Source organism: Grampus griseus (genome assembly GCF_964374135.1).
Source record: "Grampus griseus genome assembly, chromosome: 2".
NCBI classification, from domain to species: domain Eukaryota; kingdom Metazoa; phylum Chordata; class Mammalia; order Artiodactyla; family Delphinidae; genus Grampus; species Grampus griseus.
In genome coordinates this window covers 133210271-133230654 of record NC_139018.1, presented here as the reverse complement: position 1 = coordinate 133230654, position 20384 = coordinate 133210271, and the positions used below count along the sequence as shown (strand labels likewise).

At 39.4% G+C, this 20384-nt stretch overlaps 1 protein-coding gene across 5 annotated transcripts in view; it reads left to right on the top strand.

Annotated features, from left to right (window-relative positions):
• Nucleotides 1-20384, top strand: part of CHD2 (chromodomain helicase DNA binding protein 2) — a 123153-nt gene that overhangs the window by 84001 nt on the left and 18768 nt on the right. For all 5 annotated transcript variants that reach the window (XM_082647863.1, XM_082647861.1, XM_082647864.1 and 2 more), the window contains 10 exons: nt 962-1003; nt 1582-1721; nt 6979-7117; nt 7311-7461; nt 8582-8704; nt 10146-10274; nt 11179-11319; nt 13016-13150; nt 16875-17053; nt 18998-19097. In XM_082647863.1, the coding sequence (XP_082503989.1) occupies nt 962-1003; nt 1582-1721; nt 6979-7117; nt 7311-7461; nt 8582-8704; nt 10146-10274; nt 11179-11319; nt 13016-13150; nt 16875-17053; nt 18998-19097 (1279 nt within the window). The remainder of the gene's footprint in view (nt 1-961; nt 1004-1581; nt 1722-6978; nt 7118-7310; nt 7462-8581; nt 8705-10145; nt 10275-11178; nt 11320-13015; nt 13151-16874; nt 17054-18997; nt 19098-20384) is intronic.

Sequence of the window (20384 nt, the reverse complement as noted above, 5' to 3'; positions counted from 1 at the left end):
GTAAAATATTTCAGTATATATCAAGAAGAAGAAACGTAGAGTGGAGGAATAATTCTCAGGTTTGCTTTCACATATATATAGTACTTTCCTAATCCATGCTATTCCTTTAATATTGTTTCTTAGCTATTGTTATATTCATCCCCATTTTCTTTAATTGCTGTGCCCTCTCTTTTCATTTTTTTTCTCCATGGTATCTCTCCCTTCATTTTTATCTAACCAGGTAGTTTGGCATGTTACAGTGATGCCCTTGATATATCATGGCATCTTGCTTTTTTAGTGAAAGTCTAGTGGTTGGCTGTAGGGAGGGGAGTGGATTAAACATGGATTGGCATATAGCATGGTTTAGGCTAGAGACTTGTGGAAGGATAGATTAGATTTTTGGCTGGAGACAATGTTTGGCAGAAGGAGTCAGAGTTTCCAAAAGAGTTTTGCCTAAAATGTTTAAAATCATATGTTTATTTTACTTTGCCTCATTACAAAAAGTATTTGAGGCAGTCCTAAAAACCTTACATTTGTATTATTGACCAGAAAGTAATGGAAAATATTGCAGTGTGGAATTGAAAGTAACAATAGTGGACTGAATAGACCACTTAACTGTACTGGATTTTATTATAAGAGGTTGTGGTTTTTAAATCATTTATTATGTATTGAACTCCATAAACTTGTACCTTCTAAAAATGATAGTACTAGAGTTAAGTCACCATTCTCAATTATGTTGCTAAGCAGTTTCATGACCAGTCACTGAGAATAAAGTTAATCTTTGGTTTGAATAGATTTTTAGCACTCACTATTTTAAGCTGGCCATTTTCAAAGGCCACCTTCAGTTCATTTAGTGGCAGTTGCAAGGATTGGGCCCAGTCTTTTTGACAGTTTTTATGGCTCATATTTCATCACAGGATGTGTTTGCATTAATATAGCTGAAGTCTTTTTTTTTAATGTGATTTATTGATTATTTTCTTAGGTTCATCAAGGCGTATAAGAAGTTTGGTCTCCCTCTTGAACGGTAAGCTTAGTAATATAATAGTTCCTTATCCGCCTCTTTTTCACTTCTGTATTGTAGAGGTTTCTTTTTTTGGTTCTACTTTCCATTTTTAAGGTCTGGCACCTTTTGACAGCCTGGCTTTTAGACATTAATTTACTCACCTGCTCCAGATGACTTGGAGATCAACGAAACATATTGTACATGTAACTGTACTTCGCTTCTAGGAACATTGCAGTGAATGAAAGTAGGCTAGAGAAAGGAAAGTGAGCACAAAGAAACAAACTAGTGCAAATAGCTTTGGGGCACTTCACCTGCTACTGTTATCAGACAGCGTATTTAGTTAATAAAGAAAGATGAACCCTTTCTCCTCTGTTTTTTGAAATTAGTCTGTTTTTGTGGACTATTCCAAGTCAAATTCTTTATGATGGAAAGTAAGTCATCAGTCACTGTCCGAGGGTTCTTGTTGGAAGGATCAATTAAGGCATGTAGAGAAAGTGTCTTTGCAGGAACAAGCTTATGTGAAACCAAGTGGTAGTTCACGTGACATTAGAAACGTGGGCACAGGGCCTTGAGGTATCCCCGTATTTGTCTTTCCTCAGGCTGGAGTGCATAGCACGTGATGCTGAGTTGGTAGATAAGTCTGTAGCAGATCTGAAGCGCCTAGGGGAATTGATTCACAACAGCTGTGTGTCAGCAATGCAAGAATACGAAGAGCAGCTGAAAGAAAATGCCAGCGAGGGTAAGTCAGCATGTCTCCCTCAGTGATTCTCAAAGACCTGGCACTTGTGGATTGGGATCTCTGCTGCTAAGCATCTTTTTTTTTTTTTTAAGATGAACACACTTATATCCCATGCATCCCTAATTTTTTGAGGTGTGTATTCTCACCTGCCTTTACGTGAGGTCAGTTTTTGGGGTTTTTTTTTTTTTTTTTTGGTACGTGGGCCTCTCACTGTTGTGGCCTCTCCCGTTGCGGAGCACAGGCTCCGGACGTGCAGGCTCAGCAGCCATGGCCCACAGGCCCAGCCGCTCTGCGGCATGCGGGATCCTCCCGGACCGGGTCACGAACCCGTGTCCCCTGCATCGGCAGGCAGACTCTCAACCACTGCGCCACCAGGGAAGCCCGTGAGGTCAGTTTTAAGATACCAAAGATTTACTCACAAATGAAGTTGATTTGCAGAAGGTGCAAAGTAATGAACAAGATGAATGATTTCTTTTAATGTTACTGTAGAAAGTTTAGATTGGTTTGAATGATGTAAAGACGTGAGTGGGTAAAGCTGAGTGGACACATTGCATTTTGGCTGTAAGTGAGGACATTACAGACCACAGACATCAGTAATTATCTTGGATATACATACATGTATTGTTTTCGTTGTGATAAACTTAAAGGATTTAGAGAATTAGTTAGAATAAAAATAGTAGATGAATATTGTAAACCTTTTTGTTGGAATGAGACTCTCTTTGGCACTAGAATTTGCTGTAATTCGATTCGACCTGTAGTGTGTTTTGTCTTATACACCAAGAGTGCTTTTGCCTGTCCTTTAAAAGCAGGAGGTGTCAGGAGAGAGCTGAGGTCCTTGTTGTTAAAGGACACCCTTATAGTTGAACCTCAAACAAAAAGATGAGGGTGTGGTCATTCCACAGTTCACTGGACTGTGGTTTATCTGTGCCATTGCCCCCATTCTTTTGTCACCCTTCACTGACGTTACAGGAGGCTCTGTCATCTGTGGTTAAGTATTCAGGCCTTGGAGGCAGCCAGTTTACCTGGAATCTTGGTCCTGCCATTTCTTAGCTGCAAGACCTGAGACAAAAGTGATAGCCTCTTAACAGTCTCATGTGCAAAATAGAGTAGTAATCTGTGCCTCAAAGGGTTTGGATGGTCACTTGAATAATTCCATACATGTGAAGTGCTTGTCATCACATCTGGCTTGCAGTATTAGCTATTTCATTAAGTAAAGAAGTATTTGTGCTTTGAAATTTTCTTCTTAAGGCTGTTACTAAAAGTAATAGAATTTTTAAATCTCTTGAATATAGTCAAAACATTTTTAGATTTTTTTTTTCCATGAAAAAAACTTAAATAACTTGAGTGGTTTGGACAGTGATCCAAATATGTGCTTTTATAGCGCCAAGAATACATCCAAAAGTAAATCTTAACTTTACAGTGTTTTTTTTTTCCGTGTAACTATTTTGAATAAGTATTATATTCACATGGCTCAAAAATGAAAAACAGGTATCCCTATTTCTTGTCTCCTTCTAGAAATATAAAAATACATATGTTCAAAAAATGGATAGATACTGTTTTAACACAATTGGTGCTGTAGCATGCACACTGTTCTGTACCTTGCTTTGTCCATCTCACAGCATATTTGGAGATATTTCCTTGTAACAGTCCCTTCCTTTCCACATGTTTCTTTTCTCTGCATGTTCACATTCTGCATCTGGTTCATTGCTTCCTTCTGGCATTACTTAACTTGTTTCCATATACCTGTATTTTCTATAAATTGGCATTTAGCATATTCCTGAGTCCAGGTTAACATTTCCAATTCTAATGTAAGATTATTGATATCTCTTTGCTTAAGTTGAAAATTTTGTTCCTAAAAATGTTAACATAATCATGTATTTGTCTTATACATTATACACGTTTCCAAATATTAGTACCAATTTTACTGTTTTTATTTGTTTGTTTTCTTCTTTCTTTCTTTGGCTGTGCTATGAGGCTTGTGTGATCTTAGTTCCCTGCCCAGGGATTGAACCTGGGCCATGGCAGTGAAAGCGCCAAGTCCTAACCACTAGACTGCCAGGGAATCCTCCTGATTTTACTGTTAACTATAAGACTTCTTAATGCAGAGTTTGATTTCTTTGTGTTTCTTTTTGTCCTTAAAATACACCTCATTAACAGTACACAAAGTACTATGTTTTAAAATTATTTGAAATTGTTCTTTTCTCTGTGTGGTTATGCTACCAACTTAATATATAGTTTAGTATCTTTTGTTTTCTTTTCCTTTCAGTTTCTAGGGACTACTTTTCTCCTTTTGCTGAAACTTTGTTTCTTTAATTATGTAAAACATTTGCATGGCCCAAAGTCAGAACAAAACCAGGAACACGATGAGAGAATCTTGCCTTCATTCCTGTCCCCCCAGTACTGTTCTCTTCCTCCCCTGTAGGTAATCATTTTGATTAGTTTTGGGCTTATCTTTCCATTGTTTCTTTTTAAAATTTTAAGTCTGTGTGTGTGTATTTCCTTTATTATACAGGAGATATCATACATTATATTCTGTTCTGCATCTACTTATTTTTACATATGGCGTTCACTCCATCTTACTGTGTAGCGTTCATACTTCCTTCCTTTTACAATTGCACAGTATTCCACTGTGTAGATAGATGTTAATTCAAACTTTATTGTCCCCTAGTAATAAATATTTGGGTTGTTTTCAGTCTTCTGCCACTATAAATAAAGCCACAGTGAATAAATAGTTTAATGAATATGCTGTTTCATATCTCTGCCAGCATATCTTTGGGATAAATTTCTGGAAGTGGGATTGTTGAGTCCTGGGAAAAATGCATATGTAATTTGGTTAGATACTGCCAAATTCTTCATAAATCTGATACCATTTACATTGCTACCTACAGTGTATATTCATACACAACAGAATGTATTGTCAAATGTTTGGATTTTTGCCAAACTGACTGTTGGGAAATGGCATCTCACTTTTCTTTTAATGAGCAATGCTGTGCATCTTTTCTGAGGGCCACTTGTGAACTGTCTGTACATATATTATGCCCATTTTCTATTGAGCTGTTGGTCTTAATTTTTAGGATCTCTTTTTCTTGTCTTTTTTTAAGAAGATTTAATACAAGGAATTTTAAAAATTTTTTATTTATTTTATTTTTGGCTGTGTTGGGCCTTCGTTGCTGCGCATGGGCTTTCCCTAGTTGCGGCGAGCGGGAGCTACTCTCCTTTGCGGTGCATGGGCTTCTCACTGCAGTGGCTTCTCTTGTTGCAGAGCACGGGCTCTAGGCATGCGGGCTTCAGTAGTTGTGGCACACGGGCTCAGTAGTTGTGGCTCACGGGCTTAGTTGTTCTGCGGCACGTGAGATCTTCCGGGACCAGGGATCGAACCTGCGTCCCCTGCGTTGGCAGGTGGATTCCTAACGGCTGCACCACCAGGGAAGTCCCAGGATCTCTTTTTCTGATAAAAGTTGCCAGTGTTCTCCTCCAGTTTGTGATTTGTCCTCTCACTTTGCTATGGTATTTTGTACAGAAAACTTAAAAAAATTTTATATAGTCAAATTTATCAATCTTTTACCCTATTGTTTTGGATTTTGATTAAAAACATTTTCTCTGCAAAACAGAAACAGACTCACAGACATAGAAAGCAAATTTATGGTTACCAAAGGGGAAAGGGATAAATTGGGAGTATGAGATTAGCAGATGCACACTACTATATATAAAAGAGGTAAACAACAGGGATTTAATATAGCACAAGGAACCTATTATATTCAATATATTGTAACAAACTAAAAAAAAATTTTTTTTTCTACTCTGAGGATATAAAGGAAGTCATTAAGATCACCCCCCACCACCACCAATACCTATGTGATTTCATTTACTTTTATATCTCTGATTCACTTGGAGTTTTTCCTGGTATTGCATCCAGGTTTTTTGGATTTTGGATTTTTCCTATATGGCTACTATATGTCTCAACACCATTCATTAAAGATGGTTGATCTTTTCTCCACTGCCTGATTTTTTTTTTGTTTGAAGAGCTACATAATCTGTTATGGATTTACAATATTAGTATCCTGTTAATGGACGTTCAGCTTTCCAATCTTTTGCTTTACGGTGTTGTGGTAAATAATCTTGTGTGTATGCCATTTGCGCCATATCCTCCCACCAGCATTGACTAGAATGGCAGTGTCTGTTTCCTCTTAGTCTCACCGACGTATTTTCAGATCTTTGAATTTTCCCAGCCTGAGGTTAAAAAGGCTATGTCTATATATTTAATTTGCATTTCTCTTACCATGAATGAGGTTGAGTATTTTTCACATGGAACAATTTTTATTTCCTTTTCTGTGAATTGTCTCTTTATCCTTTGCCCATTTTTCTGTTGCAATCTTTTTATTTTACAGATGAGGAAACACGGACCCAGAGAGGTTAATAACTAGAAGTGAGAGGGGAAAGGGGACAGGGGGTAGTTTGTGCAGATCCGGGAATAAATCCCAGATTTCTGATCTTCAGAGGAGGTGCCTTTCCCGTTTTGCCACATTCTGTTGCAGAACTCATCAGTATTGTTGGGAATAGCATTTGCAAGTGAAATTCTTGTGGGTTATATGAGAATCCCTAAATAATTGTTTATAATTGTAGTGCCATTTCATCGACTTGAATGTTAAAAAAAAGAAATCTTTTCTGAGGCTCTGAGCCATCTTTTCCCTCGCAGACAAGTGTCATTATCATGCATTTCGATTTGGACTCTGGTTAGAATTGACTGCTTTGTTTTTACTTCTAGGATTACTTTAATTGGAAACTCGGGCTAGGGTAACCTTTCCATGACTTCTTTTGTTCATCATTTCAAATGTGTTAGGTATTAACTTGATCTCATACTTTTTTAGTAGAGAAGATCATCTTTTAAAGCACTTAAAAATCTGTTGATGGGTTAGAAAAGAAAAAACTTCAGCATTAATATTACTGCTTTAAAATCTTCTTTCATAAATTTTATTAATTTTAGAGCCAAAGTATAAAACAGGAATAAGAAGATTAAAATACAATTATAAACACTACTGGATTAAAAAATTCTAAATCTTAAAAAACTGAATTGTTTAGAGATTATTTTACAAACATTAATTGAGAAAATTTTTTGCCTTACTTGATTATATCTTTGAATTAACGATAAACCAGAGATATACGCTGAGGGAATAAGAGTTCAGGATTTGTTGACCTATGTTTTTTGTGAAACTTCAGCGAATTCTCACTTAACGAATATGAAATTGGTGTTCTTTAGGGAAAGGACCAGGGAAAAAGAGAGGCCCAACTATCAAGATATCTGGGGTTCAGGTTAATGTGAAATCTATTATCCAACATGAAGAAGAGTTTGAGATGCTGCATAAATCTATCCCTGTAGACCCTGAAGAAAAAAAAAAGTGAGTATAATACATGCCCATGCATGGGTGGTTGTGCCATTAGAAAACAGATTTGAAGTTACAGTTATGTGTAGTTATGTAGTATTTTCATTATTTTTTCTCTAACATACCAGAGTGCTTTGCTCATTGGTGTTTATTCCCAAATCAGAAAGACTCTTCCTCTAATGTCCTCCTGCTTTGGAAATCTTTTCAGATACTGCTTAACCTGTCGTGTCAAAGCTGCACATTTTGATGTCGAGTGGGGAGTAGAGGATGATTCTCGCCTATTGCTGGGAATTTATGAACACGGCTATGGAAACTGGGAGCTAATTAAAACGGATCCAGAGCTTAAGTTAACTGACAAAGTAAGTATTTCTGTGATGCTGGAGATGTCTAGAAGATTTGTTGTATAATATTTTTATGTTGATTACTTACTTTTAACTATTTTCTGGGGGGTGGGGATCAAATTGGAAATTAGAACAATAGTAAATTCCTGGGATTTCTTTATCCCTGGAAACATTACCATCTTTAGTGGACTGTGGCACTATTTCAGAGATGACAATTATAGCCAGGTGAAATTTTTGGGAAATTACAGGAGAAGCCTTCAAATTCTGATTTTTCTTGTAGGTCAAATCTCATTGCAACAAATACCAGGGTAAGATTATTAATAATAAAAGCATTCCTCGGCCTTAGTTGTTGGCACTTTCTTTAACGATATTTGAAACAGCCATATTTCAGTTCTACACATGAAGAAAGAATGAGCCATACCTTGGTATTTTTTGTAATGGAATTAAACTGTGGCTGTACTTCTCCCACAAAATCGAGCCTCCCACCCTATCCGTTGCACATCAGGCTACCAAGTATAGTAAGGCCGTGCTCAGAGCTGTAAGCAGGGAAAGCTGGCTCAAATTTTAGTAGGATGCGCTCCATGTTGTGCTCCTGGCAGGGCTTTTCCTGGCACGTCAAACAATGCTCATCCCAGGTGCAATGTTCTCAGAGGGTGACAGCACCCTGCCATAAGCACTGAGACCAAATCCAGTCTGGCCTGAGAGGTCCAGCTGTGTCCTGGCATAGCTCAGTGCTTTCCAGCAATGCTCTAAGAAGCATTTTCAATCTAAAACGAAGCTTTAACCTAGCTCCAGGGATTCCCTGCTCCTGGAAGGAGGAAATCCACGACGGCTGGGATGCTCTAGCAGATGAAGCCAACAAGCCCCTCCTACCTGAGTTGTTCTACCCTGTTAACAGCACAGGTAGGAGCCAGTGGGAGAGCTGGATTTCTCCATCCCATTTTGTAAAACGAGAACGGCTCATAAGGGATTTTCAGTGACTGGGAGCCATGGACATGAGATAGGATCTGAGGCTTTATCTGTATTTTGGGTGGTGGGGAGGGAAAGGACTGCTCAGTTGTTTGTCATCTCTGTTTATCCTGATCCACTAACCGGGCCGTGGGCCGTGGCGGGTACTTCTCTTCCTTTCCTGTTGAAGATCCTGCCAGTGGAGACAGATAAGAAGCCCCAGGGAAAGCAGCTGCAGACCCGAGCGGACTACTTGCTGAAGCTGCTCAGGAAGAGTCTGGAGAAGGAGGGGGCCGTGACGGGCGGGGAAGAGGTGAGTGCAGCTGCCAGCCGGGCACCGTCCAGGGGTCTGAGGCTCCAGCCCTGCAGGGTTAGGTAGGGGAAGAGATGCCCTCTCCAGGCATCTCCACAGAATGCTAACCCTCTCCTTGTCAGGTGTTGGTATTGAGGTTCCAGTAATGATGGTTTGGTTGGGTGATGATAGTAATGTTCATTTAGTAATTGACCTAAACATCTTGGCATTCTCCTCAAATATTGCCTCAAAATAGTCCTCATTTCTCCCAGTGCCACTGGTCTAGACATACTGTTGCTGTATCTTTATGCTCCTTCCTCAATTTTGGAATATAGTTCTCAGTACTGCGTGAATATCACTGGGTTTGCCTGTTGTTACAGCTAATACTCGGCTGCTTGTAATCATGGGTCCCAGGGATAAAATGGGTAATTAGGATACACAGTTAATTCAGAAACTGGACTTCAGTTACACTTGCCTTACTTGCTCAGTGAAAAATTTCAACCGAGTTACTAATGGACTCATCTGAGCTTTAGCTTTTATTTCCCCAACTTTTCATTTCAATTCAGGCTTAAAAAGATGAGAATCACAGTTAGGAGATACTGTAAGTTACAGCCAGTAGTAGCAGCCTTTGTGTGTGCATGTTCCTTAAGTGCTCTTAGAGCTATGCCATTTGTATTAATTTCCCTATATTATAAAGAAAGCAAATTTTAGAAAAAAATCCAATCCCATACCTTGTCCTTTTTTGCGTAGTAGTGTCATAATTAATGTCATTCTTCACATAGTATGTTGAGGATATTCTATAAGTTAGGCTCTGGGGAGATAGATTGCATTATGTTTTTTTTTTTTTTTTTTTTGCGGTACGCGGGCCTCTCACTGCTGTGGCCTCTTCCGTCGTGGAGCACAGGCTCTGGACGCACAGGCCCAGCGGCCACGGCTCACGGGCCCAGCCGCTCCGCAGCATGTGGGATCCTCCCGGACCGGGGCACGAATCCGTGCCCCCTGCATCGGCAGGCGGACTCCCAACCGCTGCGCCACCAGGGAAGCCCCTGCATCATGTTTTTACTTGCTTAAATTACTGTATCTGTTTGAGTAGATGAACACCTTTTCATTATTTTTAGATATAACATGCTTCTAGTTTTTTTAATGTTACTCTTATTTTATATATTATCTTTATTTATATCTTTGTACATAAGGGTATTTTTTCTTCTTTTGAATTTTATCTTTAGATTGAATTCCAAAAAATGGAATCAGTAGGTTCAAGGATATGGATGTTTTTGTGTGGCATAGGAGATTTATATAGTTTCTTTTTTTCTACTTCAGGTAAAATTGGTTGCACTCCTTTGAATTTTCTCTGAGTTTCCTTGTTTGAATTATATGGCTGCTGCTGTTCCAAAGAATCATGATGTTATTTGGTCATGCTTTTGAGGGACTTGATTTATCATCATTTTCTTACCCTTTCCAGGCCAAATTAAAGAAGCGGAAGCCTCGAGTAAAGAAGGAAAACAAAGCACCGAGGCTGAAAGATGAGCATGGAATTGAGTTTTCGTCTCCTAGACACTCAGATAATCCATCAGAAGAGGGAGAAGTAAAGGTATGAGGCTGGATTTCAGTTGAGATTATTTTTAAGTTACATTTATTGTGCCAACTGGTATAAAATTATCTGAAATGTGTTTGGTTTACATTCCAGAGTAGATAAAATAAAAATAGAAACTATGTTATGTCTTTGCTTAACCTGTGAGAGAGGAATATAGTTGTTCATTTAAAATCAGCAATTGAAAATTCATAATGGAAGGAAATGAAGGGAACCATGCACATTTCAGTGATAAATGGCAATTGACACTCAGCCTCATTGCTGGGAGCGATAGGGAGTGGTGGAGACTGTGGTTAACCAGGGAGCTCATGCCTAATATATAGGGGCAGCTGTTATGCAGTTCATTGTTGGGCCAAACAAAACTCATCTGTGGATCAGGTTTGGCCCAAGGCCTGTCAACTTGTAACCTCTGGTCTAAGCAAAAGGAAAAGTAACTTGCTAGCATTCAGTCTGTTGTTTCCGTGACTGAAAACTTTATGGGATTTTATTTTGTTACTCTTCAAGTGTAATTGCCCTTTGAGGTTATTTCCAGGAAGATCAGCAGTGGGTATGTGAACTAGCATGGATTTGAGTCAAGCATGCATGAATTCAAATACTAGCAACCTTACCAATTACTACCTGGCAGGTATATAATCTCTTTGTTCCTCAGTTTTTTCCATCTGTGAAATGGGAATGATAATGCCTGTGTTGAAGGGTTGCTATGAGAAATAAAGAGAAGATATAAGTGAAGAGCATCTGCCTCTACAGGCTTCACTTTAAGCAGATAGCTTTAAGGCTGTATGCTTGAGAACATGCTTCTGTGGACACAGTGATGAACCATTGGGAGCAGTGCTTTTTTTTCTAGAAAGTAAACGAGGAAATGTAAAGTTTGTGGCAAAAGCTCATAACCTTGTTTGTTTTCTAGGATGATGGCTTAGAAAAAAGTCCAATGAAAAAGAAACAGAAGAAGAAAGAGAACAAGGAGAACAAGGAGAAACAAATGAGTTCTAGGAAAGACAAGGAAGGGGACAAGGAAAGGAAGAAATCAAAAGATAAGAAAGAGAAGGTATCGATGTCATTCTGCTTACTGAGATGCCTGCAGCCTTTGAAATTCCCTTCTAGGATTTAGAAGTAGAATGGGGTTTGAGGGCCCTGAAATAATTGTCGTTTTATGAGTATATCCCAGAAGGAAGGATGGGGCTGTCAGGGGGATGCCTGCATCTCTTCCTGCAGAGAGAGGGGAGTGTGTGAGTTGTGTTCTTTAATATAGAAGCCTTTATTTGCTCTTTTATTACACACTTCAGAGGGGGTGTTGGAATGAGACAGGACAGCTAACTACTTGATACATGTTCTCAGACTCATGGTAGAAAAGCACAGTCCACAGATGAATCTGAATATGTGAAATACTATCAAATACTATCAAGAGTTAAGCTTTTGGAGTAGAAATGGATGAAAGGCCTACTATTATTATATAATCTTCATGTTGGGGTTTTATGAAGTTCATTCCAAACCACAGAATTCTGGTACAGTGTTGCGTCTTGCTGACTTCTGATGAAATTATTTTGCAATTAATCTTTAATCATTGTTAAAACATACAAACAAATAACTGCCTTAATTCCACCATCCAGTCATAGCTCTAAGAGATTTCTTGATGAGCACCTTTGGAACTTTTTTATTATGCGTATAAGAACAAATATAAAATAAAAATCAGACCAGACTGTTTGGATAACCTTTTCTCCCCACTTAGCAATATATCACAAACAGCTTTCCAAGTGAATAAATAAAAGTTAAAATCATTTTTAATAGATAAGATTTTGTTTGATTATAACATTTTGGAAACAATTTTAAGTTTCCCATATTGAAATTGCTTTCAAATTTCTAATGTTATAAACTCTATTGTAACAGATACCTTTCTTTGCATCTGTGCTTCTGCAGAAAGGTATTCTTCTTTTAAGGTGAAATATTTAAAAAATAAAAGCACAAAGAATGATTTAGCCAGCATCCATGTGTCCAGTACCCAGATATTGCAGCTGTTGTTAACATTTTTCATGTTTACTTCAAGTGGGTTTTTTTTGGGCTACTGTATTTGGTATCCATGCACTCATTACTGGGACTCCCCTCTGTTTCTTCTCCCAATTTCATTGCTCTCCTCCCTCTTCTCTCCTCCGTAACACTGCCCTGAAGTTCGTGTGAAACCTTCCTGCCCATGTTTTTATACTTTTACTACATATTACATAATCGCATAATCGTAATCAAAGCGTAGTATTGTTTTATGTTTTTAAATGTTCATACATAAAATTTTTTATATGTATCTCTGTCTCCATCCTTCTGCACCCTTTCATGGATAAATGAACTTTACCCATGTGGATTTATGTAAATTTCAGTCACTTGAAATATTTTAGTTAATACAGTTTCCAAGATCAAAGTGTACTTTCATTTTGAAGTTGCTACAAACTACTCTGTGAGGGCTCTGCCAATTCACAATCTTAACCTCTTGATGACATTTTTATGCATTTTATGGATTAGGGAATAGAAGCCAGAATAGCATTGGTGAAGCTAAAATTATAATTGGCTCTGTTTAGAGACAGAAGTGGGAATGACATATGATTAAACTGTTAATCAAATAGGTTTGGCTTCATGATGTCTCAAAACTGAGGCCATCCTGTGTACCCACTCGTAGTGATGTGACATAGCTGAGAAGTCCAAATTGCAAGACAGGAGTACACAAATGACAATGATTCCTTGTAACTCTTTTTTAAAAGCCTAAAGGTGGTGATGCCAAATCTTCAAGTAAATCAAAGCGATCTCAGGGTCCTGTCCATATTACAGCAGGAAGCGAACCTGTCCCCATTGGAGAGGATGAGGATGATGATCTGGACCAGGAGACATTCAGCATAGTAAGTCCTGAAGTTGAGGAATTCTGGGGTCTGCAGCCACAGTGCTTGCTGCGGCTTTGCCTTTCATAGTTCCCGCCACACAGCCTCAGTCGGTCTAAGCAGCATGACCTGAGACGAGGCTGGGGTCCTGGCTGCGTGAGCTGGAGCGGTGGCGAGCAGGGCCTGTCTTATGTGTTCCCGTGTTGTGGGGCTAGGAGCCAAGACGTGGCCTAGGATGTGGTTCATCTCCTCATAGGAGACAGGGCAGGTGAGGGGAGGAGTCATGGACCAAGCCTTGTATGGGGTGGAAACAGGCCAGTGCGTCCTCAGGGACTTAGGCCCTTACCGGAGCTGCATGTGTATATTTCATTGTGTTGCACTCGCTTCCCTTCCCCTCCTCTCTTGAGGTCTTTTCCTTTCCCCAAACTTCCACACATCACTGTTCACTTGAATAGTTAATTTGGTTTCAGAGAGAAAGTGATCTTCCAAATCTCAAAATATTCCTGCTCTGGGGAAGCAAAGCATAGAATTTTGACCTCATCCTATAAGGCAGTCTTCTCTCTTTTTACCCTTTTTTTCCCGTGTTCCCAGAAACCTGTATGCATATGTGTATATTTTTTTCTCTTCGCACTTATCTCATTTTTCTTAAATCTCTTTACTCTTCTTCCTGTGAGCTCTCTGAGGGCAAGTACTGTGTCTTATATAATGTACGTGTAGATGCTAGAAGTAGCTCAATAAATGAGTAAATGAATAAATTCATTACACAACCAGCTCTCTGATCTGTTTCCTGCTTCTTCCTTAGCCCAGTGTTTAAAAGAGAAAATCATAACTAACGCTTCTGTGGTACCATACTATTTAAAAAATTGCTCTTATACAACATTGTAAATCAACTATACTTGAATTAAAAAAAAAAAAAGAAATCGCATTTACATACTGGCTCATTTACTCTTGTTTTTATATTATGATATCTTCTAAAAATACAGAAAAATTTCAGGAATGTAATAGGCATTGATAGAGGTACCATCAAGTTTTGTCAGGTCTGAATTTTTTAAGGCTCAGGCTATAAAGTTGAAGCTTCTGGTCATGGTTTGTTACCTCCCTAGAAGTGACCACAATTCTAATTTCATTGTAGATCAAATCGTAATTCTCATGCGTGGTTCTAGAGTTTTACTACTTAATGTCTCTAAAGACAGTAAGTAAGTATAAGACAGTAAGTAAGTATAAGACAGTAAGTAAGTATAAATAGCCAGGCATTATTAGTGTGCTTTTTGTGTTTTTTCTCCACAACAACCTATGAGGTAGGTAATTATCTCTATTTTACCCCTTAAAAAATAAGGTGAGGAGAGTTAAGTAACTTGTCCAAGATGTAGAGCAAAAATTTGAACCTATCAGTAAATGCCACACTGTGTGTATCCTGTAACTTGAGTTTCCTCCCTCAGCATGTACACTTTTGAGATTTATCCATGTTGATAGTTATGTCTCTGATTTCAGTGTTTCATATTATTCTGTTTTATGACTTCCACGATTCATTCTTTCTCCTGTTGATGGACATTGGGGTTTTCCAAATGTTTACTACTACAAATTGGCTGCAGTGAAATTGTAAATATTTTCTTATACACATGTGTAAGAGCTTCGCTCGTGTGTAGCTTGAGCAGAAAAGCTGGGTGTTTCTTTGGGTCTGCACATCTACTGCTTTTAGATGTTGTGGAATTATTCTTCAAAGTGATTGTAGAGATTTGCACTCTTTCCAGCAACGAATGTGAGTTCCAACTGCTTCCCAGTCTCGGAAACACTTGGTAATTTCTACCTTCTTAATTTTTGCCAATCTAAGAGGTATGATCTATTGACCAGTGGTGCTGTTGAACATTTACTTTCATATTTATTGGGCATTCATGTTTCTGGTGAATTGCCTTTTCACATCCTTTGCCTGTTCCAGGTAATTTTTCTCTTCTTACCTTTTCTATAGGAATCCTGTATCCATTCGCAATACTAATCTTTTATCTGTTACAGTCATGTATCTTCCAGTTTATTTTGTGTACTTTAAAAAAATTTAAGTACAATACTGAAAAATAAATCGTAAGTATATAGCTATGGAAATTATCACAGAGTGATGGAAGTTTGTCAGATTTTCACTCTTCTGAAGTTACATGGACATGTGCCTTAATAGTTCCTTATATTAGATACTTAGTGGCTGACAACCATGCCCTACAGGTCAGAGAAAGTTTCTTAAATTATTTTGTGATAATTTCCTCCTCAGTTCTTAATTTTATCCTACTTTTTGGATGTTGGACTTTGGGAGTGGTCCCTAATATTATCTTAAACTTTCTTCCATTTCTTCTTTTCTAACTCTACTTTCTTGGAGATCTCCTCAGCTTTATCTGCCATTATTTCTTTTGAGGTTTTCATTTCTCTTGTCATGTGTTATTTCCAAGATCTTTTTTCCCCATATGGTTCTCTGAATGTTTTTATATTTCTCTTAGATTTGTTTTCCGTTGCTCATGTTAGATATTTTTCAAATGGCTTGGTAATCCTTGGTTGTCTGCTCGTATCTAAGAGTAGGGACTAAACATCTGATTGGAAGCTCTGAACATGTGGGTTGGGCTTGATCGACTTTGAGAGTGTTCTCTGTAGGGTGATCTGGCTGGGCTGCTTCCTTGGAAAACTTCCAGTGGGGAGTCAGCATCATTTGGTTCTTCCTCTTGGGTGGTCGGATTTTGGGGACGAGAATCCTCCAGTCTCCTGACTGGAGGGTTAAGGCCTGGCTTTCTTCGTTCTAGAATCTGAGAGGCAAAAAATAAATAAATAAAAAGACTGGGCGGTGGCTTATCTAATATGCATATATTCATACAGTGCTATTCTCAGTGTAGTAGCCTTGCCTCTCAACTATGCCTGTGTAGCCCAGTTCAGAGACTTTTCTTTTATCCTCTCCAAAGAATAAACCTCCATATCTTTTGTCGGGCAGAGTTGGAAGTCTGGACGTCTGTTATAAATCTGTTCCTCTTAGGCAGTCTTAAAAAAACAAAACAAAACAAAAGCCTTATTTTTAGCCCTCATCCCTACTTCCAGAGATACTTAGCTAGCCTCTGCAGGAATTGCAGTATAAATCAGGTTCGTTCTCAGCTCTTTCCACTGCTGGGTTAGGATTTCATTGTCTCAGGTCTATTGAGTCATTTCGCTTGCTGCCAATATTTTGTTGCTGTTGCTTCCTCTCATTTTCCATGTCTTTGTGGGCTTATCTCTTCTTATGGCGATTTCTTTACTGTTGTTTTAGTGGATGGGGAGGGGGAGAAAAAGATTCTTGTGTTCAGTCTACTATCTTTGTCTGGAAACCTTTCCCTCAGTTTCTTACAAGTCTAAAGGACTTGTAAATATTTTATCCTGTAGTTTTAGATAGTTTGTGATGGGAGGTTTTCAGGTTGGGTCTATAATTTTGCTTCTCATTTATCTTCATAATGACCTTGGGAGATTATCATGCCCCTCTTGCAGATGAGGAAACAGAGCAGCGTTTTGAGAGGCCAAGTAAGCTGTAAAAGTCATCGCTCTGAGCGATGGAGCTGGGACTTGAACCTCAGGTTTTTCCGACTCTAACATTTATACTTGTTCCCCTGCCATTACCTGCTTCTCCTCTAGTGATTATGTGGCCTGGGGGGTGCTGTGTGTTCTCTGGGAATTTAGGGCCCAGTAAGCACAGCTGAAGCTGTCTTTGCTGCAGATGTTTTATGTCTCTACTCTTGGTCTGTTCCAGTGTAAGGAGAGGATGAGGCCTGTGAAAAAGGCACTGAAACAGTTGGATAAACCTGACAAGGGGCTCAGTGTACAGGAACAGCTGGAGCACACCCGGAACTGCCTGCTGAAAATCGGGGACCGGATAGCCGAGTGCCTTAAAGCTTACTCAGACCAGGAGCACATCAAACTGTGGAGGAGGTAAGCAGCCACAGCCTGAAATTGCCTGGTTTGATTTGATGACAAAGTGTGTGTTAGGGGTTCTGTTTTGTTTTATGCAACATGACACAGCCACCTAATGGAATATTTTTTTTCCCAGCAAAAGCAGTCTATTAGCAGCATACCTGCAGGCTTCAGTTTTCTTTTCCTGAAATAGGCCATTCCTCTGAGACCAGTCTTTTGAATGGGTAGGATGATGTCATTATTTTATGAGAGAAATACCGTGATACTGGATTTGCTGGCCTGTCCTCAGAATAAAGACTCAGTCTTTAGACCTGGAAGGGATAGAAACCATCTATAATTTCACTACTTCACCCATCTCAGGTTAATATTCAGAGATAATATAATAACTAATTGGTTAGTTCTCTGCTAACCTCATGAGAGGAAGCAAAGGCTAAAACCACCAGAGCTATGAGTTCTCTTCTCTTTAATCATTGAAGAGCTCTAGTAGTAATTTGGATTAAGGCAGTTAATCCAGAACTTCAGTTTGTAAGGCATTATGACTTACATATATATTCATTTATATACTCACTTTTGATGTTTTAAGAAAACATGACTGGAATTTCTCAAAGACAATTGTAACATTAAGTCTCTTTCCATACTCCACAGTTACGTTGAACTCATATATTGATAATTCATGGTTAATGAAGTATCTTTGTATAATATATCTAATATCAGTGGATTGGCTTTTGAGTGAAAAAGAGATTTAAGAAAACCTTCTGTCATGATGCTATCCATAGCATGCTTCACACCCATTAAAAAAAGAAGATCTAAGTTTTGAAATGTGGCTTGACTTTCCTTTTACACTGTTCCCAAACCAGATCCCTGTATCTAGCCATCTGGCTTTCTGTAACGAAAATGCATCATCCTAACGTATAGATCCACGAAGCTGGGCTGGATACTGTGGTCCTGGACTGCTGTGTGGTTCATAAGCAGTTCCTTGCCCACTTGTGAGGAACTGTCCACGATGAAGTGGTGATTGGAAGATCAAGTATAGTAGGAATTCCAAGAAGGAATAAGCACATGCAGAGGAGTAGTGAGGGAGGGAAGTCTTCTGAGGGCTGGGCAGGTACACTCGAGCCGGCATGGAAGAGCAGAGTGGACCTGCTTAGATGAGGAGAGGTCTCAGGCTTCAGCAGAGCCTTGAAAGTGGGACAGTGAAGGGCCTGGGAGGGTCTTAGGGTTTAAAGGCAGTTCATTAAGATGACTGAAGCCCTATTACAGAAGGCTTTAGAAAGGCAGTCAGTGGTTTTCCACACTGTACAGCAGGTTTACTTGTCTGGAGCCAGGGCAGCATCCTCTGAGTGGCATGGCACGGTGTGGTGTGACTGCTCTCCAGGAAGTGTGGGAGGATGTGAGCCTTCCGTTCCAGCTCACGGAGGTTACCTGTGACTCCTTGTCCTACACACCCGTTTTACCAGTCACTCCCCTGTTGACAGTAATGGCATGCTAGAGTGAGTGCAATGGAATTGGAGGAGAAGAATCCCTTGAAGTTTTAAGGTAGAAATGACAGGCCTTGGTGGTGACGACTGGGAGGAAAGAAGGGGCAGCAATGCAGAGGTGCCCAACCGCACATAGATCCCCACCTGGGATATGGCGGTGATGACATTGCCCGGCAGAGTCCAGGGAGTGCATGAAGGTGGAGAAAGACGTTAGGTCCGGAGTCCTAGGTGCCAGTGAAATAAATTAGAGGGGTTTTAGCTGTGAGACAGACCCTCGTCTCCAGACCCCTAGGTCAAATTCTATTGGCAGTAGCATTTAAAGGTGTGTTTATTACTGTTGCCAAGACCTGAAAGATTATTTCTGTAACTTATTTTCTATACTTGGAGAGGATTCCACAGCAGAATTCAATAACTTGCCATCTATAAAGAGAATAGTTATTTTTAAAATCCTGTAATTCACCAGAACAAATTTTTTTTTTTTAAGGAACCTATGGATTTTTGTTTCCAAGTTTACAGAATTTGATGCTCGAAAATTGCATAAGTTATACAAGATGGCTCACAAGAAAAGGTCTCAAGAAGAAGAGGTAAAATACAAACTTCATCCTAATTCATACAAACAGATAAAAACCATTTCCACAGAAAAATTCCTTAATTACTGTTTTTTTCCTGAGGAGATGATCATAGACTCATAGGTTGTTGGTGCTAGAAAGGGCATGGGTTCTCTGCGCTTACTTTGCAGATGGAGGTCTAGGTCCAAGAGGGGGTGCAGGAGCCCACCACAGCCCAGCCTGTCTTGGATGGTGGGCTCTTTCACTGTGTTAGCTGTGCAGTTTCTCCACATGTTCCACGAGTAGTCAAACTAACACTTAAGACCCGATGGGTAAAATAGCCAATGTATTGGAACCAGACAGTGTGGAAATTCTGACAAGGAGTTGTTCCTCTGTGTTCTTACATCCTGGAATCATTTATTCACCAGGGCTTTTCTTCCATATGCACATGTCTTATGGTAGCTTATAAATGTGGCTCCTGAAAGATAACAGTTATGGGCAGCACATAATTTTTCAGTTCTTTTCTGGGCCACATGTACTTGGTGTCCTTCCAGCTTTTGTACGTAGGGTCCCAACCGCTCACGTAAAGGAGCAAACATGAGAAGATGCCCAGAAGCTGCCTCCCATTCTTTGGTGGAGGGGCATGGGCATGAAGTGATTTGGCCAATGCTGCAGGGGCAGCGTTCCTTGTTCAGGCATATCCATTTGCAGATCTGGTGACTTGTCACGTGGGCCCTACCCCAATTAGCCATGTAGCGCCAGTCTAGGAACATTTAATACCTCCTTCACTACCATGTCAAGGCTGAGGTCTTACGTCTCTCATCCCCTCCTGTATCCTCAGCACCTGGAATGGTGCCAGGCGCAGGGCAGGTGCTCAGAAGTATTTGTTGCATGAGCATATCCTGTGCCCAGCACTGTGCTGAGCTGTGGAGTAGCACCCTCAAGTGGTTTATAATTTAATTTTACATGGAAGAATATGGTAGAACAGTAATATACAGGAATAATATAGTAATACTGCTGAATGTTACTGTGAATTTTATACATTGTAAAAAGTCTCTGAAAGAATAGTCAGGAAAAGCCCCAGGAGGGAATGAAATGGTTGGGGAAAGGCCCTCTAGGAAAGAGTGAAAGTTAGGATGAGTGAAGTTGGACAAATGATGTAAAGGGTAAAGGGCTTTATTAGTCTAGGTATCAGAAGTTAGGATAAGGTGAATAATCAAAGTAGTGGTCCCACTAGTTGGGGTTATAGTATACATTCACAACCTTTCTGGAGGACAGTTCAGTAAGATTTACCAAAAGACTAAAACATGTAATTCTCCTTCT